The sequence below is a fragment of the Numenius arquata genome, chromosome 5, assembly GCF_964106895.1.
Source record: "Numenius arquata chromosome 5, bNumArq3.hap1.1, whole genome shotgun sequence".
NCBI classification, from domain to species: domain Eukaryota; kingdom Metazoa; phylum Chordata; class Aves; order Charadriiformes; family Scolopacidae; genus Numenius; species Numenius arquata.
In genome coordinates, this window is record NC_133580.1 from 30899217 (window position 1) to 30924374 (window position 25158).

A 25158-nucleotide genomic window follows, 5' to 3' on the forward strand; every position below is an offset into this window, starting at 1 on the left:
CATTACCATCACAGCCTTTGGCATGCATGTTGTCGCTTACCCAAAAGTGTATTTTCAAAGTTACAAAATTACCTCTCCTACAGAACACAAGCAGAAAAAGATTTCACTGGTCAATTAGCCGTGTTGTTACCAATACTGCCCTTTCAGCCAGTGAAAAAAAGGAAGCAAATACATAGTGGAGGGTGCCGAGGTCTATTGTAAAGACAAACTGAGAAATAACTTTCTGTAACAGACAGTTTGCAAAAGCAAGTGTGGAAAGGAAATTATTAAAAGCTAACTTGGAGAACTGGGAGATCCCAGAACTTCAGCACCTGTCATCATAATGGCTAAATAAAATAAATATATCATAAAAACTAAAGGTCTCTGAATGGAAAAGCTGGCTTTCAGTATATGCTCTGAAGGGTTCAACTAAATCCCTTGAATACCTTAAAAACTGCACCTCTTTCAAGCTCTAAATACATGCAAGAGAGAAGATGTAGCATCCTTAATTAAAGGATTTTAAACGTGAGAGCATACCTTCAACACATGCAACAATGGGATTAAATTATGTGCAGATATATTATAACTGCATCTGTGACTTTACTGGCAGAGCTCCATGACAGCTCTTCAATTCTACCACTGTGCTCTCTGGCAGGATTTATGAAATAACCGGTATTTGGTAAGATGAATCATAATTGGTCATTCATGGAGATGAACTAATAGACTAGAATCCAAATAAAGCTGTCACTCAGCCTGACTCTGATAACAGAGCTATTGCATTTCCTTTGTTAAAACAAAGAAATCATCTGTTTTTCTTCTATCTTGCATGTAGATATCTAGACATATGGAAAGTCTTTACTGGCTGCACTTACAATAAAGGAGAAATAAAAAATAGCTGACCGCATGCTTCATATTATGCAATGATACAGTGCAAAGGAATTTTGATTAGGATTGTTTGAAATAGCATTTAATGTCAGGAAGGTAGAAAACAGCTCATGGAAGACCTTTTAAAGAAACCACGTTTGCCAAGAAAAGATTTGAAGCTTGAGAAAATTGTTAGTAGTTTGATAGTGTCATCACTTCGTATGTGTGACTGTGCAATGCACCCTGAACCCTTCTGAAAGCAACATTAAGGAATACAAAGAATTTCACTGGATGCACTACAGGTTGGGCAACACAAAGTCATACTTAGTATCTTTAAGGGTCAAAGACTTCAAATATTTAGAAATTCAGAACTGCATGAGACCTTACTACTTCTTTCTTTTTTTTTTTTTCCTTTTTTTTTTTTCTTGACGGATCAAAGGTCTCAGGGACTGACCCATTTAAATTTGCCTGATATTAGCCTTTTGAACTTCTGAACATCCATCACGTGGGAACTTTGCAGCCATTATCCCTTCTTAGAGCTCCTGGCATGAGACTGACTGATTCTGAGCTGAACATCATTCATTCTCCTGCAATTCCCATTTTCACAAGATAGAATTATAGTTTCAATACTGTCATACATAACTGAAGTTTATAGAGGCAGCTCATAATACTGTAATACTGTAAGTTTTACTAGGCCAAAATGTTCTTTATATTCAATGCAAATAATAGAAACATGCTCTCAGATGTTGTCTTCCCACTGTTTTTTCTGTCCAACCTCCTGTTCTGACTCCTCTTCCAACTTTACTTAGCCTGTGTCCAGAGCTTTCTCTCCTTACTCCCTGGGTGTCAGTTTGCCTCTTTCAATACTAAAATGTTAAAAGATAACAGGAGAGGAACCAGTATCAGGGCTCAAGACCTGTCATCACAGACCACCCTAACAGAATTCCTCTGACATCGTCTTAAATCTCCATCTTAAACCCATTTTGCCTTCTGGACCGCTACATCTAATGGAAGGTGTTCTAAAAACCTCCCCACTCCCAGATCTCCAGTTTCCAGGCTAAATTTATTTATGGACAGGTCTATTTATGCCATTATCTTCTGTTAGCTTAATTAATTACTTATTATCCCTCACTGGTGGCAGCTCTATGGATGTTTTTATAGCCATATCGTCTCTCAGCCTTTATTTACATTCATTATATAAATTAAACAAGTGTTTCTGGTCTTCTTTTATATAACAACATCTGCATGTAACAAGTGACCAAAACCAGATGAGGAATGCCAGCGATGAAGTCTCACCATGGTCTTGCGTTGTGCTAATAACACTTTCCTGTCTCCACTGAAAATGCCTCATCTAGAACATCCTAATATCTCATTTATTCTTTTCATTAAACTGATGACCTGGCCGTGCTGTAATGAACCAATTCATCTCTCTCTTCCTCATTTGTTCACAACAGCTAATTCCACAACTCACAATGGAACACTTTATTAGTCCTTAATTCAGCAAATCCCAGAATTTTTCCGAGTATGATCCAACCTGTGGAAGAACAGTGTGGTTGTCTCTGAATGTGTCTCATCTCATCTGCAAAATTATCCCATTATATATACTAAATTGCAACTACATGTATAGCTCTGTAGATATAGGTAGATAAGAGAGAGCTCATAGGATGCTCCTCATTGAGTCCCTGTAGGGAAGTTGTGAACAAATTAATTTAAGCATGAGTTTTGAGTGTGTTGTCTTTCTGGAACAGTGCTCAACACTTGTGTGATGAAAAGTCCAGGAAACCTGATACAGACCAGTTATTTTGGAGGACTGCATGAGCTATATATCCAGCAGAGCAGAACTGCAGCTCCAGTATTGCATTTGAATACTTTCACATTCATCACATGTTGCTATTCACTTAAAAAAAAAAAAACCAGCATAAGCAGCATAATTTTAGCTCATCTTTTTCTGAGTTAAAGCAGAGGCTACGTGACTACTTCCTTAAGATTTAGCTTGAGAGACTTTACTAAACTCCTGCTGCAGCATAAACTTACAAAGAGGAAACCAGATGAAACAGCCCAGAGACGTCACAATTGGTGGCAGAAGCTGAACTGCAGAGAACCTACAATACTTCAAAAGTGCTTTTTAGAAACAGGTAAAAATTATCACCCACACACAGAGGGGTGTCTGCTATGTCTTGTTGATACCTTCACCTAACAAACCTAATTCTTTAACTCAAGAACTTCACGCTTTAGAAGTTTCTGGACTGCAACATTGTAAACAACCTATTCAAAGCACCTTTATGTCATTATTCATTTGCTGGGGTGGATGGAAAGAGTTTCTTTGATTTCTACAGGCTCTGGGTAGGGTTTCCTAGGAAACAGTTTCAGCCACCCTGACATAGGTCACCTTATACCTTATTCCACAGGAGTATCCAACCAGTGCAGTAATGATCAGTATGCTGACCATTATGGCCAAGCAGTGTGGATACTTTAATACTCGAAGTAATGCTAAAATGTCTGCACAAAAGCTGAAATAGCAGATGCCGTCAGGGCAATGACACTCCTGATACTTTTTAGCAAGAATAACTGACCAGACCATATATTGCCTTTTTACTGACCAAATATTTCCAAAATGTTCTGTATGTAAGTTACAAGTCTACTTCTCCTAATAAATTTATAACCTTGTACAGCCATTTGTGTAATAACAAAAATAAACTAAGTGCATCAAATGCAAAATATAAACCACACGCATCACATATTAACAGTTTCCTTTCAACTGAATTTAAATTAAAATAGACTGGGGGACATGATTAAGTTGTTGGGCTTTTTTTCTTAGGTGGCACTTTTGCTTCAACCTTTGAAAGGGAAGATGTTACTACCATTGCAAATGCATCATTATGATGGCAAAAAAAGAAGAGCTTTAACTGTGTTTTTTGCTGAACAGAATTTTGCCATGCATTTTAAACGAGTACAGTCCAGTAATAATTCATTTTATCTTCAGGCAACACAATTTTATTCCTATCAACAGAAAAGAGAAGAAAGAGGTTTTTCAAACTATGTATTAAATAATCTGCATTCTTTCCCATGATGTTCTTGTGCCAAAATTGTAGAGAAATAGTGTAAACATTCAAATGGTTTCTAATTATATAAATCACTTATTTAATTCCCCTAAATGAATAAAACAATCCAAGAGACTAGGCATTCCATATGAAATAAGAGCCTGTGCTCCTATTTTGAAGACAACCAAAGATACCCACCTCATTTTAGGTTCAAGAGGGCAGTTTCTATTGATAGCCCACATAAAGCAAACCATGTGTAGGGATACTTTTGCATAATTCAGTGGCATAATTCATTATAGCCTTATTTGTTTATTGCTCTGTTCAATATAAGGTCTGGTTTCCATGAGAAAAAATTCCTATGTGCTAGTCACTCTGAAGTCTTATATGGAAAATTCAAGTAAGCCGTAAAACATTGGCAAGGTTCTGGGAGAGCCTTCAATGAGGATTAAAGGTCCCAGAGTATTTTCAGGATTGTGGCAAAAAGTAGATTTAAGAACCAACTACTCCTATTGGGAAAACAGAAGAAGATATGATTATTTTGTTCTCCCCCCCAACCAAACCTCATCTCTGGAAGTGTGGAAGTGAAGTGTTCCCCCCCAACACTTATTCCAGGTCATGAAGGAGACTATCATAAAATAAATGATGGTGTGAATTTTAAGTAAAAAAGCACTAGATCATCTTTTTCGCTTTTTTCAGAACTAGATCTCAGGTGGATAACCATATCCAGTAATGTCAATCCCATAACAGCCACTTGGAGTAATTTTCTAAAGAACATTTCTTATGCTACTCCATGCTGAAGACTAAGGCAATAATACAAGGCCACCTACCTTGACTTGTCATCTAGGTTACTTGTAATCTAGTTTGAGCAGTAGACGTTAATATATTGTCCAACAATCTCTTGTGAGAAATTGAGACATCTGTTTTAGATAAAGTAACATAAGACTTGTGCCAACTTCTCCCCATCCCCAGTCAGATGCTTGTAAAATCATGTCTTCTCAAGGAAGAAAAAGACTAAACAAAAGATTTTCATTTTCTTCAATGAAAGATATTTCTTGACATTTTGAGAGCACCCCAAAGTCATTGTCAAAGCTGTGTTTCATGCAACATTAAAAAAGCATCATTTAAAAACGCAGTGCCTAGACCATTCATGAAAAATGTCAGAATTGATTTGACTTGGGGGGACCCCACATTTTAGCATTTATCCGAGAGCAATCTGATTCAAAGCTACTTCATACTAGAACAGAGTACCTTTTTCAACTTTACAGCTTGAACAACAAAGTGATTGAGAATTCTGTCTGCAGCAAGGGGTTATGCAAACTAAAATGAAAAGTAGTTTATTTATTTCAAGCAACTGAGAAAAAAAAATGGATGGAAAGTATAAATCAAAAGAATGAAATGATTGAGCGAGCACTGGAACTGACAAGTACCTTACCTGACTGAAAGACCTCCAAGCTCTCTGATTCTTTCTTTTTCAAAACATGCATCTCATTCACCTCTTGAGAATCTACCCATATGAAAACACACAGCATTTGGTATCTCAGAAATCAGTCCTATCTCTGTACTAATACTAGTAGTGTTATCTTTGAATCCTAATTTTCTTGCAGAAAACAGATAGTTTACTCCCACTAAGTGTTGTAGAGAAGCAAAAGACATAATGGTGTTCCCTTCTCTCTGGTGCTTAGTGCACAAGTGCCACATACGTCTCCAGGATTGGGAAGTGGATTTACTGATGGCATCCTAACATGTTGAGAGAAATATTTTGTGCAATATTAGTTTGATGATTTACTTCTTCCCAAAGAGCACAGAGCAGAAAGAGAAACACATTACGACTCTCAGAGATTATTCATGAACTGCATTTAAGTTGTATTGATGGACAAATAACATCCATGAGTGGGTAAACAACATTCTTACACTGTATGTGTTCTTAAAGTATTTGCTCTGCTTCTCATTTACATCTGCATAACACCTAGGAGAAAAAATTCTGAAACAAATGAAGTTATAGTGTGTGATATCAGTGCAAATGAAATCAGAAACCAAATTTCTGACCTTGTAGAAGCAGCAATATCAAAGATGGCTTAGAATGCCAATAAGGAGCTGCAGAGCAGATTGAAAAGGAAATGATTCCGTGGACTAAGTCTTAGGTATTGATGGCAAATCAATGCCTGGCAATATGAATTGCTGTAAGCCCCTAGCAGCAACTGAGTCTCTCAGAAAGGTATATTTCATTCCTAATCTTTCAAGAGCTGTTCTCAATGCTACATCTAAATCACACTCAATTTTCTAGCTATTTTTCATGCAAAATAAAAACAGGAGGAAAAAGAAATGCATTTGCTGCTCTTTCCAGGTGTAGCAGAATCTGTTAGCTTCTTTTCACTTTTACTGCTTCAAATTTTTCATAACAAAGGCAAACCTGCCAACTCTAATTCAAATGAACTTATGTCTGTTTTGTTCTTTTAAATACATTTTTTCTCATTACATGCCTTTCATTAATGAAAGGCTGCTTCTTACATAGAGAGGAAGGATTTAAAGGAAGGGGCAAGAATACAAAGCACTTTAACTTTTTTTATAGACAGTTTTTCTTAGACATAGGCAGAAGCACAACAATATCAGCAGAATATGTTGATGAAAATCAAAATATAAACCACTTGGATTTTCCATCATATTCCAAATCTAGCCTCAAGACTTGCCTAAAGGTTGCACAACTGAGAAACTCAGTACAACTCATTTTAACCAAAGTCCCGGAACAGAAAAAGACCCCTTTCCTCTGGCCATGCTGCCCACCATACTCCAAGGGAGACTGAACAGAACACCAGTGAAAAACAGTGCCACTGGGACACAGGTTGGTGATGTTCACTGCAGTCACACATTCTGGAAATCTCTGCGGTGAAACGGTGGCACGAACAGAGCTAGACATTAAGCACAACTGAATTCAGTAATTTTCTGGTATGATTGCTTTAGAAATGTTTCCTAATGCACAAGAGCAAACCCTTATTAATGAATTCTATGCAACACAGAGCAGAGAAGAAAGTAATTGCAAAATGGTAATATCTAAAAAAAAAAAAAAAAATAAAGCAGAATAGGCATATTAAAAACAAACAAAATAAAATAACTTTGTATGTCAGAGCCACATGCCTAAGTACGCCAAAAGAACCCAAAACCCATTGAGGCTCTTTTTTTAATACTCTAAAGTTGAACCTGCAAAGTGTCATATGTTAGTGAAACATCACAGTGTATTGGGAAAAGACAATCAGGCTTTTGTGGCAAATTTGTACTTGGTCTGTTTTACTTACTTTCCCTGTGCCCAAATTCAGCTTAAAGTTTAGTGGCACACACTCATTCATCAGGATTTATACCAGTAAAATCAAGATGTCCTGGGTTTATAGCCCTTGAAGGCAGTTTCTGTTCATAGATATTGATATCATCAAGAAATGAAACTTAGCACTGGAAAGACCAAGGGGGTGGAGAAGAACTGCAGCCATAAACTGTAAGGTATGGCCTTGCACACAGTGCGTGCCTGTATCTGCAAGAGGAAAGGAAATTGGGAATAATCTTTCTCCTTTTCAGCTTCCTCTTATTCTTCTTTTCCTCCATTTCTGACAACACATACTCATTCTTAGCTGATGAAACGAGGACAGAATATTGCTTTTTGATTTATCTCAGAACTTTTGTGGTTGACTTCAAATTCAACTGTAACTGCCCTATGTTTCAAACAATTTTATGCCACGCGGATTTGCAATATCTCACTTATCTTCTCCTTACATAATATGTCGATGAGTGCATTGCACTACATAAATACTCAAAAGAATTACAAATTAACCTTGACTTTTCTTAAACGTCCCTTTTTGCTGGAAAAAATAGCACTTTTTTTTGGTCCAGGAAAAAACACTTTAACACATTAATAAGGAAACCCCAATTGCATGTCCCTAAACATACATGTATCAGTATATTACCATTCACTTCAGTGAAACTCAGACTGATACATCCTTATCCAACAGAAAAATGATACTTAAAATTTATAGGTATTTTTTATTATTTATGAAAAAAAAAATGAAAACCTGTATGATTAAGAACACACTGTGCTTCACTGACTGTCATTCCAGTGACTTGTTACTTCACAAATTAAATCAAACACCAATTTCCATCTAAAATCATCTTTTGCTTGTTGTCAAAAACAAGCAAATAGTTTGACTATTTGCTTCAGAAATTTCTTCTTTCAGTATGATGATGACTCAATATCAAATCATAAATTTCCAGACAGAAACAGCAACGAGAAAATTTTATGTTGATTTCACTGTTTTTAAAGATGAGTGCTTTGTTTTAAACAAAACAGTAACCTTGCAGGAAAATATGTGATTTTATGGGGGGCATTTTTCATTTCAAAACTAAAAAATATCCCCAAATGTTAAAATGTTTAAAATAAGAATTGGATTGCCTGAAATTGTGACCAAAAAAAATTAATTTTAGTTGGGGATTTTATTTGGGTCATACTAGTTATTTTAGTATTTCTGTTTCCCTGATGAAAACCTGAAATACTATATTTAGGTTAAATCTAAACTTAATTCATTTTGCATTAATTTTTGAGTGCAGCAGTTGAAATCAAGACATTATTTGTACAGTCTGTGAAGATTTATTAGCTTTAGGAGGCCTTTAAGTAGTCTCTTGAAGCACTGCTTGCCTTGCCTTTCAATATAACACAGAAAACTGGACAATAAGAATTTAGATGTTAGAAAAAAGACAAACAACTTTCTTTTGAAAATGTTAACACAATTTAGCAGGCCCAACTGGCAACACGCACTCTTACTGTGATTTCTAGCAGCTCTGGGACATGAGCGACACAGTGTTCAACTAGATTAAACTACATTTATTGCTGGAAAGCTCTACTGTTTCAGTTCTCAACCCTGATCTCCCTTCTGCAATAATTTGCAGTTAATAAGTGCTTTAAAAGAACCAAATATTAAAAGTGCTGTTGTACGTGTGGACAGATGTCACTTTTGTATCTTTAACCAATGATCGGTATACGTATCAGAAATAAGTGTTCTCATAAGCAAAATCTTGTACCAGTCCCAGCCAGCAGGAAAGCTTATAAACTGGTATCAGATATTAAATAAAAAATTGTTTTATGTTTCGCACAAGAAAATGTATTATGAGTTAAGGACAGCACCATTAAATTTATATGTAAAATTATTTCATGACTTTACCTGAAATTTTATAACAATACCAACCAAAGACATGTAGATAGAGGAAATTTTTGCTCTCTTAACACCCACACACACACATTCCATCCCCCTCTGGCAAAACTACAAACAGTAGGAAACGGCACCTTGTACAGAGAAATGAAAGGTAGTGTTGGTAGCAACCCGTATTATTCCTCAGTATTCACAGTAGAAATGAACAAGAGACCTCCCAGCACAGATATATCATGTCTGGTTTCATTTTGCCTACAAATAGAAAATCTGTTGTGTAAATGTGTGACATACTGTGTTGAAAATGATAGTGGGGCTAGTATTTCACATAGCTGAAGAGGGAAAGACAGGAGTGAAAATTTTACATGACTGACCACCTTTCTTCTTGTGTTTCAAGCACAAAACAGAGCTCCTCTTCATTTGTGCTTAATGGAAACTATGGTAGGTAACAGATGTTACGATGCCTGCAGAAAACAACAAATAATGATCACCAGCCAAGGAAACTGTTAGCCTCTGAAATTAAACAGGATACTGCAGTTTCTCATTTCCTACAACCTGGTGTTTATTCAAATCACATCTAATAATTGGGGACAAGGAATATACTGGCAGACCACAACAGACACCTGGGTCACTAAAGGCCAAAATGAGGTGTCCAAATAAAACACTCTGTAACTTTATTCCATGATCAAGTGTACAGAAAAAAGTAATATTTTAGATAGCCAAATATAAGTAAGCAAATATATTACTTGGATGTATCAATACAAATAAAGTTAGAGAAGATTTTTGTGTTATTTTCCTTATGAAAAGGAGGATTTCCAGCCTAAATAAGTAAATAGTTTCAAACCCCAGAATTTTAGGAAAGTCAGATTAAAAGGAAAGTTCTATAAAAGCATATTCATCTTTGTTTTGCCTGACTTTAATAACCAAATGCAAGAAAATTATTAATGGATGTTGAAATGCTATTCCAAATTTTAAAAAAAAAGCTGATGCATATTATAAAACAGCATTATTACTTCCTTCTTTCAGGTGGTAAAAATGATGATTGTGGTTGTGCTGACATTTGCCATCTGCTGGCTGCCTTACCACATTTACTTCATAGTTACTGGGATCTATCAACAATTAAATCGGTGGAAATATATTCAGCAAATCTATTTGGCCAGCTTTTGGCTTGCCATGAGCTCTACCATGTACAATCCCATTATCTACTGCTGTCTTAATAAGAGGTAAGAGCTGGTTTGTCTTAATAAGAGGTAAGAGCTGATTATGGAACAGTTGATATGCATAACTTCAATGAGAATATAAATGGTTTAAATGGGATAAAAGACAAAGAATTTTCACTTGAATAGTTTTCATTTAGTGGGAAAGAAAACAAAACCAAAAAAACCCATCCTTTAGGTTTGTACTTGAAATGAATCCCAAAAAAACAAATGCACACTTCTAGTAAATACTTTCATCTACTTAAAATTTCAGAGCAAAATTTGGTATTCAGAAACCAACCGTTCCCGTTTCCATATGCAAAACTTAAAATCTATGGCAGTTTAATATTTTTGGCTTGCAAAACATTCAAATAAAGATGTAAAGACAATCATTAGTTATATACAGTGCAATCTGTATGTTCAGTAACTAATTGTAGCCACAAATTTGTTTTTCAGTGCCGGAAGGTACTGAATATAAAATGTGGTTTACTGTGTATTTTATACCACACTATCAGATTTCTACTGGGCTCTGAGGGCTGTAACAGGCTAATAAAACAAATATTTATATTCTCATTACTCAATACTAAATTACAGTACTGTTTGATAGCAACACATTATGCTCTGAATTTCAAAGACACTGCACTTACTGAGTTTGGTGAGATTTTACAGATATTGGGCACTTTGAGACTACTAGATTCCAGAATGAACTCATGTTTTTCATTTCAGCTTATAGCACCAGGATCTAAACAAACATCATCCTGGCCATCTTATTTTTCAGTATCTTTTCTAGTATTACTGGATAAAAACCACCAAGAACAATGAATTAGTTCAAAAAAAAACCAGTCAGTATGAATCAGTATTGAACAAGTAATCTTAAATATTATTTGAAATCTCTTTTGAACAAGCAGTGTCATGTTTAAGTGCTCACAAGCTTTATGCCAACTTTGTTAAATATTTATAAAACCCCACTAAAGATCATGTAATACCTGTCAAAAGGAGTCTAACTGAAAATGAAGTGACGAAATCCTGCCAAGTTTTTATTGGTGTAAAAACACTGGAGTCTGCCTCTTTGATGAGGACATCATACGATGCTTAAAATTCATAGTGTTCTAAAATGTAAAGGTATTGCCTGACTTCATACAGCGTTCTGCCCCTTTTGATCATTTTCAACTGTTTAAAGAACAGGTAAAGTTTTAGTACGCCAAAACAAAATCGTAACTGAAATGGCAAATTTCCCATTAATTTCAAGAGAAACCAGATTTCACTGGGTATCGAGTGTCTGCAAAATGAAAGGTAAGAAAGAAGCAGGCCTCTTATTTTGCCAATTACTACTATAAAACCTCTAAAGTATTGCCATTTTCTTCAATAACATTTATGGCAGAGTTACAAAAAACATTATTCATAAAAAATTAGTATCTCGTGTGGCTTATGTTGACACTCATACCCTACAAATCAAATGTCTGAATTAAAGAATACAAATCAACAAAAAAATCATAATTTTGAGACACACTGAAGGTCACCTTGTTCAGAATTTAATGCAAGAATGCTAGTGAAAGTTTTCATATAATTAAGTTCCATATTGAAATCAAGAAGCCGGAAGGTCTGCTTCCTTTTCATGCAGTAGCAAAATACAGGCTGTTGCTGGGAGTCAAATCAATTCATGCGGTATTATTACCTCTGCTGGATCTAGTATCAGACAGTTACACCACCTATCCCCAGCCTCATCTTCCAGGCTAATTAGGATATTACTTACATATTTAGATAAAGAACGCATTATTTCAAGATGAAGAAAAAACACGCCCTGAATGAGAAAGAGGATAGAAGGTGAGACAAAAAGTAAAACAGTCTAAAAATTAGGGTTTGCAGCTTCCTTCACTAAATCCCTTTCCATCAGAGGTTCTTTCAATTTTTTTTCATGTGGACTGTATCTAAATGGAGGAATGCTGAATAGCAAGCTACCTGCTCGTTTCTCATGTGGCAGCTTTGTAGCAAACTTTAAAAAATGAGGAGGAAAGTTATTTCTGTGAGATCAGTCAACTTTCACTGAAAACTTAATCTAAATTCTTATCTGTAGTCATCATTGTGGTAGCTGAACCATTGCTCCAAAAAGCTTACAGACCCAATAAACAACACAGCTGATTGTTGAAACAAACAAACAAACAAAAAAACAACAAAAAAACCCAAAACAAAACCAAAAAAAAAGAAAAAGAGAAGCAAGACAAGTGAAAAAGTCTGATAAGATTTGGGTCTAGGTGAAAAGGTGTTCTTTTGTCAGGTTACACAAAAATATACAGTGAATTGTTTTTCTAATATATTTAGCTTCTATTCTGGAAATGCATACACACAGAAAGTAACAACAGTCATTACAGTAAATCTTGGTCTCTGAATTGAAATAAAATAACACTGTATGAATATTGCAAGCACTAATGCGCTAGAGCCTCAAAATTCCTGTCCGTATATTGCTCACATTCTGTTTTCAACTTTCTGGGATCTTTTTTAGTTATTACAAACGATTTTCCAAATATTTTATATAAACAATTATTAGTCATCACATCATTCCCATTTAAGCAACTCTGTTAGAGAGGAAAACGCATGGTATTCTAGAGAAAAGAATGTTACGAAGTTTCTTGCTGAGAGAAAACAAAAATATAGGTAGATTTCAACATAGGTCAAATCAAAACAATCTCTGTGAAGACAGTGCTATGAAAGCTGGTGTTTGTTTACTTAGGCACAGGCAAAGGAAAGGAAATTGAGTATCAGAAAAATACCAGTGGTAAAATGCAGGAAATCTATATAGACAATTAGAAACAGAAATGAGCTGTTACCACTATCTTTTTTACGCTACTCAGACTTTAGTCAAGCAAATTCCCACTGACTTCACCACAAATAGGATTAAGGTCAAGACAATTAGCCAACTCAGTGTCTTGTCAGCACAGTATATGTTTTCAGATGGAGGCCTGTGGCTGGTTCTCACAAGCCCAGGCTTTCACCAAGCATCTTTCCTTCTAGGTTCCGAGCTGGCTTCAAGCGAGCTTTCCGCTGGTGCCCCTTCATTGAGGTGTCCAGCTATGATGAGCTAGAGCTCAAGGTAGCCAGGTTTCATCCCACCCGACAAAGCAGCCTATTCGCTGTATCCAGAATGGAGTCCAGCATGACAGTGGTGTTTGACACTAATGAGGGAGACAACACCCACGCCAGCTGTAAGAAAAGAGCAGCTCTGAGGGACACAAGTTTCAACGGCTGTTCACGGAGGAATTCCAAGACCATCTCAACAGCCTCAAGTCTCGTGAGTTCACTGCACACATCAGCAGATGATTATTCCTAAGAATTTCACGGTGACAGCTGCTAGAAGGGCAGCACGGGACAATGCTCTCCTACTTTGGGACTAGATATTCATACCACAGGAAAGCCAACATAATTCCACTGATGAATCCTAGCTATAAATATTGTGAGACTTTTAGGTGTCACTTACTTTTCTGCTTTGGAGAGAAAAAGGAACTTGAAGACATATGTATGCATCAATCTGAAAGCACAGTCGCACCTTATACAAGGCAACATTTGTTGTTATCTAAAATAAGCCAACAGCATAAAAAACATTGTTTCAGCTATATCTGACCTGTGGCATTTATGTTTCACTTACTGAAATGTAATATGTGACTTTACTTACTGAAGCTGAAATGTACGGTGTTTTCTATTACAAGTGTATTAATTCTACAATAACAAAATTACATAAGATCTGGTTTAAAAAATTCTTTATAATGAATACTTAATAAGCCCCAAGTCTATTCAATTATTTTACAAGTTAGCCCCATTCCCAGGCAAAGAGACAAAAGGAAGTTCATGTGAATGAAGTTCAGCTCTGTCTGCAACAGTACAATTTTCCAAAATATGTGAAAAATGTATTTTTAAAAAGGAGAAAATCTCTAAGAAACTAAGTCAAATTCTGCTGGCTTCTGTATTAGTGAACTCCAATGGAATGTGTACTTCCAGGAGGATGTATTGCTTAGGTGAACATCCTGTAGCTTTGTATCTTAGTGCTAAGGATAAGATCTTCCTCCAGTGACACTAACAGCTTTACCATTGACTTTAGAAAGGTCAAAAGATTTTAAACTGGAGAATCACATATAAGAAAAATACCACTGTGGCAATTAAACTCTTCTCTGCAGAAGATACAATAACATGTTTCACTATGAAACTTCTTCACCAGGGGAAAAAAAAAAATAATGGCTATTTTCACAAATTTTCTATAGCTAGATGCATGTAAAGATACTTCTCTGCCTGCATCTGAAAACATGTTAGGGATTATTACACAGACACTTCCCCACCCAATTCAGTCAAAATCCACTGATCAACACTGCTGCAAATAAAGCTGAACTTAAAAAAAAAAAAACCACACACAAAAACCAGGAACCTTTGTTTTAGATAAATGGCTATGTTGTGTGGAGCAACCGGTTGTTGTGAAAGTTTTTTCTCAGTTAATCAGTATTTCAGCAAAAGAGTGCGAATGCCAGTTGCCAGACCAGCACAGGAGAGTGTATAAATGGTTCAATCCAACACAGTACCAAAGCTGAGCAATTAACAAAGAGAAGATTGAAGAGAGGAAGTCTTGAGCTGGCTTTAGTCCACATTCCCTCTGAGCAACTGGGGATGCCTGATATTGTGGCAGTGAGTATATCAAAAAAGACTAGTAATGAGAATCCTGTTTGTGTTGCGATTCATCTGTATCGTCAAATGCTATATTCTGATAAATGTAATTTGTATTTGTATTGTGATTTCAGTGCATTGCTGTATCACTCTGCTAAATCAAAATCCTGTATAAGGTCAAATATCCTCAAGTAAGTAAATTTGGTATTTAACATTAAACCCTCATGCGCAGAGTAACTGAAGAATCTGGTCATAGACTATTTTACTCTGATAAAAATGTATCACAATTCCAGACTCACACTTTTCCTATCCAAGGTCGGATTTTAAATCCACTGAAGCAAAGAGCTCTGTTCATTAATGGCTTTCCTTTTAAAGGCCAGTTCAAACTTGTCAATGGTCTGCATTTCTGAAAAAACAGCTCTGTTTTCCATCATGCCACAATTGTACTCTCCCTTTTCCTTTAAAAAAAAAAGTGTACAGTAATCCATCAAGTGTCATACAATGCATATAAAAATATATTTTTATTTTTTTACACTGAAATGCTCTGTTTTAATAATTTAAAATCTGCACAGGTGTTTAACAACTCTGCTGAGAAGATTCAGGATAGCCGCACACAAAAAAAAATGAACCTGATGGTGATATCTTACAAACACATGTTCTAACGTCCTCTGTCTGCTCATGTACAACTTTTGAGGAACATACATACAGAAAATACATAATTGTTAAATAAACTGTGTGTTCTAACTATGGCTATTACAAAATCAGTTGATAAACATCAATAGACAAATGTAAGTTTGAACAATATGGTTGTAGTGAGATTAATTTATGGTATCTAAATGCATAAATCTTAAAAAACTGTATATAAAAATAGAACATCACAAATGTGCAAAACATCATCCTCACATAAGTTTTATGATCCTTGGTTGGCAAATATTGAGGAAGCAATGGTGGCTTCCTCACAACTGTGTCTTTAATTAGTGAAAAAATTTCACTTGACAAAGTATTTTAGGATATGACGTTCTATCCATTGATAATCTCACCATGTTTTGGTGGTGTAGGGCTGTGAAAAACATCCTCAACATTCCTGTAGTTCTCCTCTGAAGTTACCAGATATTCCTGTAAGACAGATGAAGAAATAGACATAGACAGTGGGACTGAGTGCACCCTTAGCAAGCTTGCAGATGATACCAAGCCGAGGGGAGCAGTTGACACATTAAAAGGACCAGATGCCATCCAGAAGGACCCAGACAAGCTCAAGAAGTGGGCCTATGTGAACCTCATGAGGTTCAACAAGGCCAAGTGCAAGGTCCTGCACCTGTGTTGGAGCAACCCCCAGTATCAATACAGGCTGGGGGACGAAGGAATTGAGAGCAGCCCTGACGAGGACTTGGGGGTAGTGGTGGATGAAAAGCTGGACATGGCCAACCATATTCTGGCCTGCATCAAAAGACGTGTGGCCAGCAGGTCGAGAGAGGTGATTCTGCCCCCCTACTTCACTCTGGTGAGAGCCCACCACAGTAGTGTCCAGCTCTGGAGCCCTCAGCACAGGAAAGACATGGACCTTTTGGAGCAAGTCCAGAGGAGGGCCACAAAAATGATCAGGGGGCTGGAACATCTCTCCTATGAGGACAGGCTGAGAGAGTTGAGGTTGTTCAGCCTGGAGAAGAGAAGGCTCTGGGGGGACCTTATTGTGGCCTTTCAGTACTTAAAGGGGGCCTACAGGAAAGATGGGGGCAAACTTTTTAGCAGGGCCTGTAGCGATAGGACAAGGCGTAATGGTTTTAAACTAAAAGAGGGCAGATTCAGACTATATATAAGGAAGAAATTTTCTACAATGAGGGTGGTGAAACACAGATTGCCCACAGATGCAGTAGATGCCCCATCCCTGGGAACATTCAAGGACAGGTTGGATGAGGGTCTGAGCAACCCAATCCAGTTGAAGATGTCCCTGCTCATTTCAGGGGGGTTGGACCAGCTGACATTTAAAGGTCCCTTCCAACCCAAAGCATTCTATGATTCTAAATCTGTGCTTTTAGTCACAGCATTGCTTTAACAAAACATTACAATGATACATGGTCCAAATCCATCTCTTTGCCTCAGCCTCAAAAAACAGGAATGGTTACACAGTTAAACAAGTAGCATGGCAAAAGCTGTGACTGACAGCAGATTGCATCTGAATTACTATTTCTGAACAAACATTTTCAGTAAGTGTCCTGGTCACTATAAAATTCATTGTAGGCCTCCTGACACCCCTCAGTGAAGGTAGAGGTAATCAGGTCATGCTCAGTTTGTGCCACTAACAGTGCTCAAAGCAGTAGCCTGCATGCAGTGCACATGCTTCTGTGTGATTGCTGGTGCAGCACTGCAGCAGTCTCACCTCTGAGCTGCAACCTTCAATCCACATTCTTTACTTTTGCTGGGAGGTGAGTTAAGGCAAACAGACAGATAAAGAGTTTCCTACTAAAGAGGGGCATAAAAATACTCTAAAACAGCTACAATTCAACAGCATCAGAAGAGATCTGATCTTCAAAGTCTTCTGAAATGTGAATTCTTCTCATATATAAGAGTTCCTACTACTTCAGCCCAGGCTCCTACTGGAGTCTCCCTCTAAAATGTTTACCTAATTAAAAGACTTCATTGCTCCCTGAACTGCCATTTTGCAATGAGGTTCCCTTGGTATGGGACAGGTTTAACTTTCACATCTCCAGAGACAGTAGGCTTAACATCAGTTTTCCCTGTCATTCCCCTGACATTGGCTAAACTTAAAAGAATTAAAACCAAAAAAAAGCCAAAGTGAAAAAAGCTAAATATGACTACATTTAAACACAGATCTTCAAAGTTCATTTCATACAATCTTTCATACAGATTTATCATTCCTTTGTCTCAAATCTTCCATGTAAAAGCATGATGTTGAGAGGAAAAATGAACTCCAAGTAAGCTCGGGTACTCATACAAGATGTGTTCAGTAAATTGCAGCCTGTAGCTATTCAGCAGGGATCCCTTGACAGGATCCCTTCCAGTCCGCTTAAGTCTTAATGTCAGTGTTGGGAGGCAATGGCAGAACTGCATGGAATGATCTATTTGCAGTATGTTTATGTCTGGTAATTAAATGTGTCCATTGAGGAAGGTCATTGACCAATACAAACATACATTTTCAAAAATAACATACAAAAGGAACTAGTGCAGAAAAGGAGAGCAAAACACAAGTTTTAGAAGTTGCCTCTCTTTTTTTAATCTAGATAAATACATTCCAGTGTTTTGGATGTGGACGTTTCTCCTTTAATAGTGGTGAATTTCTTTCAGAGCAGTAAAAAAGAACCTCCTGTTTGACTGACATAAATTTCAAAACCTTTCAGGATGTTCTCTCCAGGAACTACAGAGCTTATAGAAACACTTGCTCCTGTTGCATTTATTTTAAGACTTTTGAAGCTGTCCCAGCTCAGGTAGAAATTTAAATCTGCTGTACTACCTCTTGTTCAACATGAGCTTTAAATTTAAAGTCCCAGTTAATATGTGCTGTTTGTTAATGAATACTTCCACATACTGCTACAAAAGATGCAGGAGATACTGCTTAGGATACACCACTGTTTACAAATGCTGTGTGAATTCCTTGTATTAAATAATGCATTCAGTTCAACTTAAGTCTCCCTGTTCATTAACAGATTCAAATTCTGTGTTCATAATTCAAAATGATTTGTTGAGTGCAGTCAAAGATAATTCTTTATCAGTCCATAAGCAGTTGCTGTGGCTATTAAAATTCAAATTGTTTCAGATGAGTTCATATATGACATGGTATACTGTTATTGCCTAATTGGATTGCCTCTTTCCCATCTGTAAGACTGAAACACGCATACTGGATTACAACTGGAATCAGATTTCCCAAAGCAAATGGTTACATTTATAAATACCAAACTTGCCTATTATGAGTACTCTATAACATGGCCTCTGGAACCACCGTTTCCAAGTTTCCCAGCAGTAGTTTTTTCACTGCAATATTTGTGATGCAAACAAAACAGTATCAGTCACATGAATTGTATTTTCAAAGCACACTCACTTTGAAAATTCATGTTGCTCAGCCTGCTTGGATTTCCATGCTTTAGATTATTAAAAATACTAATCATTTCATCAATAGGCATTCACCAGTGCCACAAATCTGTTAACACTTGAAATACTCAGCAGCTCTTCTATAACATTGCCCACAAATTTGTATGCAAATGAGAGTAACAACAGATCACATCTGTAGATACTACACACACAAAAACTTCAGACAAGCTCCTTCTTGAATGCAAGGGAAAACTTCCCACAGAGCATCTCCAGACTGGCAGAGGTTCTGCCAGATGAGGTCTGACAAGTCAAGGACAGGGAAAGGTTCCAGCGCCAAAGGACTTCACAGAGCAGCCCAGCCAGCAGCTCTTCCCTGTCTGCAATACTGCAATACTGAAATCTACCTTTTGGACATTAACTGAAAAACTTAAGGCAGCCAGCAACGCCTCAAAGATCAAAGGTACGGCTTTTCCTTGGCCTGAAGCTCTACTCAATAGGGCCTTACACTACAGAAAGGAAGCTTTGTGTTCAGAAGTATATTTTAAAAGGTTCACAGTGTTCACTCATTTTGTTCAAGTCTGGAACATGAAAACCATTCAGGCAAGCCTATCACCAAGAACTGACGGGCTAGGTGAGGCTACCCACTGGCAGCAGTTCTCCTGGGGCTTGGTGACTTCAACAAGGCAGAAAGGAAGTGATCTTCACTTCTCTCCCTAAGCCCTGCACCCCAGCACCCTTAGGGCTACTAACCAATGCCATTGCTGCCACCTAACCAGCTGATATATTCGGGGCAGCAGGACCAGTACTGTCAGAGGAAAGAGACAGCAAACCAAACAGTTTGTCCCTGCGTCCAAAACTACTTTTCATAGCTTGTTAGGTTTGTAATCCCCCTAAAACTAACAGGATGTAAAGACACTTTGGAGCTAGCAGCAGAAAAGCTTAGGTACAAAAAGTGATGTAGACATGTTAACAGAACTCTGTGAGGGCTAAAATTTACCTTGAAATTACCAAACTACTAAATTACCACAGGTAAATTTGCCCATGCTGCCAAGGCTGGACCATCTCTAGTATCCCGAATCACACACTCTCCCCTTATAGTACGTGTAGTTACCTCCACATTTACAAAGCAGTTATTGTCCTGCTGTATACCAAGGAAAAAATCAGTGTAGCTGTCTGCCATGCTCTCAAAAGAATCCAACATTTCTCCCTAGTACTGTCGTAGAAAACGTGTCTCTAACAAAATGTTTTCTCCCAGACTTCTGCTTAAGAGAAAGGCTTCCTCTTTCACTGCGTTCAGGTCATCCTGAGCCCAAGAAGGTCATGCTGAGCCCAAAGAGCACCACAGCAGTCTGGTCTCCAGGTGAACGTGGCAAGCCAAATGAGCAAGCAAAACTCTCGAACACCCTTCTCAAGCACAGCTAAACAGCTTCTTTTCCAAATAACTTGAATAATCAGGGAAAGCCTTAGGAAGAGTTGTATCTAAGTACTATGAACTTGGATCACAAAACCCAGACATATTTCTCCTCACAGCAGATATTTATAAGCCTCCTTTTTTCCCTACCAGATCCTGTGATTCCTCAAGAGTTTCCCTATATAAAATTAAGAACCTGGCTTCTAACCTTATGCTCTGCTCCACAGGCAAAACACAAGAGGCACTGAGGTGACTCTTCTTTGAGGTAGCCTCCATTTAGCACAAAATTTAGCCCAGCTTGCTGTGTGTCACTCTCTCACATAGTGTGATCAGAGCGCACTGCCTTCTGGCAATGTTGGATGACTTCAGGAGACTGTAGATGTTCCCTCCATCACAAAAGAGACCAGCCCTCAAAATAGTTTGGTTCCACTGGTCAAACATCCTCTTAGCACTTCCTTACAAGCTCTAATCAGGCATCACAGAAAGATGGATTAAGCTTTCACCAAAGAAACTGCAGACTATCAGAATAAGAGGATGTTGTGCATTTGACTTCTCAGTCATCACAGCAGTTTATCAAATTGCATCTAAAAATGGATAACTGGTGGCAATACCCATAATAAGTTTGGCTACAGATTGCAGCGGCATTTACAGCTGGATAACGTTATCGAAGGAAGAGACCTAAATCTTTACATCCCAAAGAATAAGAGTAGTATCCCCAACAGGGACTATAAATACAAGTTCAAAAACAACTATATTCAGGTAAGTGGTATTAATAGACACAATTTGCAAGTTTAGTTTTGCAGCTATTCTGATCTATTCTGCAATATCTTGGACTAAGTGTGCTGGCACCTTCTATAACTTGTACAGAAATTATAAAGTTTTATGAAATAGCTAAGGTATATGTATATGAAGTTTGACTCTTTGGCCCTGAAAGACTAAAAAATGATAGAGTATAAAACCACCATAATGCATTTTGTCTTTGGAAAACAATGTCTCTGTTACTCAGAGTAGCCAACGATGAGTTAAAATGCAATAATCTGAGATCAATAATTGTCTCTTCCAGTAGAAAAGGTTGACACTTTTTCAATAATATTTAAATAAACAGCACAACAAACTAATTGCAGAGTATCAAATGAAATTATTTTTTAGTTGAACTGTATCTCAACCTTGGAAAAATCTGTGGAAAAGAAAACAGCTGAAAAGAAATTAATTTCCTGGAAAAAAAAATCTTATTTGAAGATGCCAAATGGCTAACAAAATTGTCCAGCTTCAGAATCCAGATTTAGCACAGCTGTAAGTGAATTAGAGTGATAAACAGAATTTGTCAAAAGAGTTCCACTAATATTTTTAAATATGGAAAAATAATTGTCCTAGCTCTTAGGACTTGCATTGTTTGCTATCTGAATGTTGAATTCACAAACCACAGAATGCTCTGAATTTCGGCACAAATTATTATACGTCTAAAGGATCATATCGGAAGCACATTTCCATGCCCATATCGTACAACAAACCACCCGTGACAAACATCAAACACCAAATTGTTGAATCAACTTAAAAGCAACAGTCTGGAAGTATATTACCATACAAGAAACATTTTTAAAGAAAAGCTTTTTAAAAATCAAATAGCATGAACAACTGAAGAAAATAGAAAAGTATCACCAAACAAATCCAACAGCCCCTTCCCCCCCCCCCCAAAAAAAAAGCTTCTAATGTATTTCTGTTATTTTTCTCTGAAGATACCTCCTTTTCAAACAGTCTGAGTACGAGTGCCATATATTCCCAAGCATCAAGCTGGCTGATTAGGAAATTAATTTTAATTAGGTGTCTGTAGCAAGGCTGTCTGTCCTACTAGGCTAATACGATTAAGTTACGCCAGTTTCTGTAGACGGCAGCATGCAAGGGAGAGATGTAGGTAAATTTTACAGCTGGCCAGCTCCCACTCCCAGATGACACTATGTCACCCAGTACAACAGTGGGATCAAATGGTAGTCTGCTTGTTACAGCTCTATACAAGGCGTAAAGGTCACATGTCGGCTCAGGAGGATTTAACCAATTTGCTACATAACCTAACTATATGTGCTCAGATATTTACTGTTTTCCTCTTAAAATCTTGGTATAAACACATTCCAAAAATGATGAGCACTAGAATATCAATCACCCTAGAGGGTGATTAGAGGCTATATACGAGCCAGTGGAAATACCAAAATAACTTACAATTGATTCACTTTCTAAGGATATGCCCTTAGGCATGAATGGAAAGGTTGAGTTGTGAATGACAATACTATGAGACCCAGCAGATGAAAGGGCAGTTACGGTCCACAAGATTATGTTATTATTAAACTATTACATTGACATTTAACATTTATATTTTAGAACCCTTTGGCTCTGCCTGTTCCGAAGGAGACGCCAAAACTCCTCAACACCTTCCATCTTTGTGCTATAACAAGATCTTTGGGCAACCTCTCCTTGTTTCAACTCAAAATAAGCCTGACCCTGAGGCCATGAAGGAGCTGAGATGCAACCTGACAAATTTCCCAGCATGACTGTGCCTCTACAAGCTCTGACACAGAGAGCCCTACAACTTTTCTCAGTGTAGACCTAGAGACCTGAACAGGGCAGGAGCAATAGGTTCTGGTTCTAATCACTTTCTACCAAGCAATTCCATTTGCCTTGCCTGCCACTGTGACATGCCAAGGTGAGTGTTACACAGAAATTCTTTGAAATAGGACAAATAATGCATGCATACACATGAGTTCCAGGGAAGGAGAAACTCCTTGAATAAAATCTATGAGTTTCACCCATGGAGAAGAACTATGCGATTTCCCAATGCACCTTGGCCTCTCAGTGGTGGCTCTGAGGCCCATTCACAGAGGTCAGATCCTTGCAAGAATTTTCAAGTGACATAATAAACACCCAACAGGAGTTCAGAAAGGACATGTTGGGACAACCAAATAGTTGAATGCTAATAATCATCCCCCCCACTGGCAGATGAGTATTTCAACAGAAACCCATGGGGATGTGTCAGAGGTTGATAGAGGAAAGTGTGCTAATCATATCCTTTTGATATACAGCTTCTTGAAGGGATCTAGGCCATTTTGCTAATCAATGTAATATGATCTTCAGCCCAAAATGCATGTTCCTGTTCTACTGAATAAATTTGGCTTGGGGACCAAAAATTGCAGAAGGGCCTTAATTCTTTTGAGGCTTCTGAGGAGGCGCCAAAGGAACTTGCAGGTCATGTACCAAAATACCCAGGAGCCCTTGGCTTTTGGGGTAATTGAAAACAGAAACAAAATTAAATTCATCTTACACAGGCCACCATGTGTTTCTGGATATATTAGGACAGGCCTTGATTTTTTACTTGACAAAACACTGTTGACATTACTTCTGTCTTTTCAATGACTGCCAGAGCTATTAGGAATTAAGGTCAAACACTAAATTAACTTTGCTGAGGAGGCAGAGTACATATCAGTGCTGTTAAGTCTGCAAGGCCCTCAGCTCCTGCCTGAAGGTGAGGGCAGAGAAAATTGGAATAAAATAGGCTGGAATAAGAAGCTACCTTTTGCCTGCCAGCCATGAATTTGAAATTTTGGAAAGCGCTGGGGAACACCAAAGGTAGCAATTCTAACATACTGCTCTAACATTCTGGCCACAGAATGAGGAGCTCGCACACTGAAGTGCTACAGAATGCTAAATTGTGAGATGGGAAGCCAGAGTCTGCACCACAGCTGAACCTCAGCTGGAGCTGCTTGTGTCTCCCTGGCAGAGACCCAGCAATCACGCTACTCTGACTGATGCTCTCAGATGTAGTAGTGCTACCAATTCTCAATCCATTCTCCCCATTTGTACAATGCCTTTTCTCTTTTTTTTTTTTTAAGCAATATAGATTCTCCCCAAACTAACAGGAAGCTTCATCTGCTATGTCTTCATGGGGGATATTTAATCAGACTGAAAAGGAAGGCACAGAATTTTGTTGTCTATGTTGGGATCAGCTGTCATGAGCCAACCAATCCCCAAACAAGCAGCATAACTATCCTGAGAGCAGCTGACACGTGTAACAGCTAAGCATCAGCTGGATGCTTTTAAAAACCCAGGGCTGTGCACATAAAATAAATTAGCAAATGTAATTAAGTTGTTATCACAAGTTATTAATGCACAGGGCCGGACTTTACCATGATATGAATAATCAAAAATATACTTTGCTCTCTTCTCCTTCCATAGCTTGGCTGAATGCTTCACAAAATCACACTACTGCACTGTAAGAAACTGATGAAGTTCAATCCCTTGCAAATATCTGAAGTTTCTTGACTTTCTCCAATAGATGAAATAGTGTTAGCATCACCAGTTTCATGTTTCTGTCTGCATATATGTAAATTATCTCTTTTGTCTTGCTCCTCTAGTTGCTTATTATGTGTAGACTACATTCGTAAGGCAACCTGAAAGTGGTCCTACTGAATTACTGTGACCTCCGTAAGAGTGTGATACATCAGGCCACTATAGTGGAGAGACATTAATCTACAGCTCTTCCTCCTCTTCTGTGAGAAGGCTTGTCTCAAACTTTGTAGATGGGAAGGGCATAATTTGGTTTGTTCGTAATCCTAAAAGATGAGAATTGCAGAAGATGCTTTGGTACTCAACAAGAAAGAAAACAATGTTACTGTGTAACAGAGTCAAAGCAGCAAACAGCAGCTGATGATTATAGTTATGTATCTGTATTACATTTCTTCCCAAGTGCATTGTGCACTTAGATGATTAATCTAAATGCTTTTAAATAAGACTCTAAGAAATATCTGATT

The 25158-nt window shown here is 37.6% G+C and overlaps 1 protein-coding gene across 1 annotated transcript in view; it reads left to right on the top strand.

The window, feature by feature from the left end:
- Window positions 1-13588, top strand: part of TACR3 (tachykinin receptor 3) — a 33590-nt gene extending 20002 nt beyond the window's left edge. The window contains exons 4-5 of the mRNA XM_074147720.1: window positions 10094-10290; window positions 13273-13588. Coding sequence (XP_074003821.1) covers window positions 10094-10290; window positions 13273-13588 — 513 coding nt within the window. The remainder of the gene's footprint in view (window positions 1-10093; window positions 10291-13272) is intronic.
- Window positions 13589-25158: the final 11570 nt, after the last annotated feature.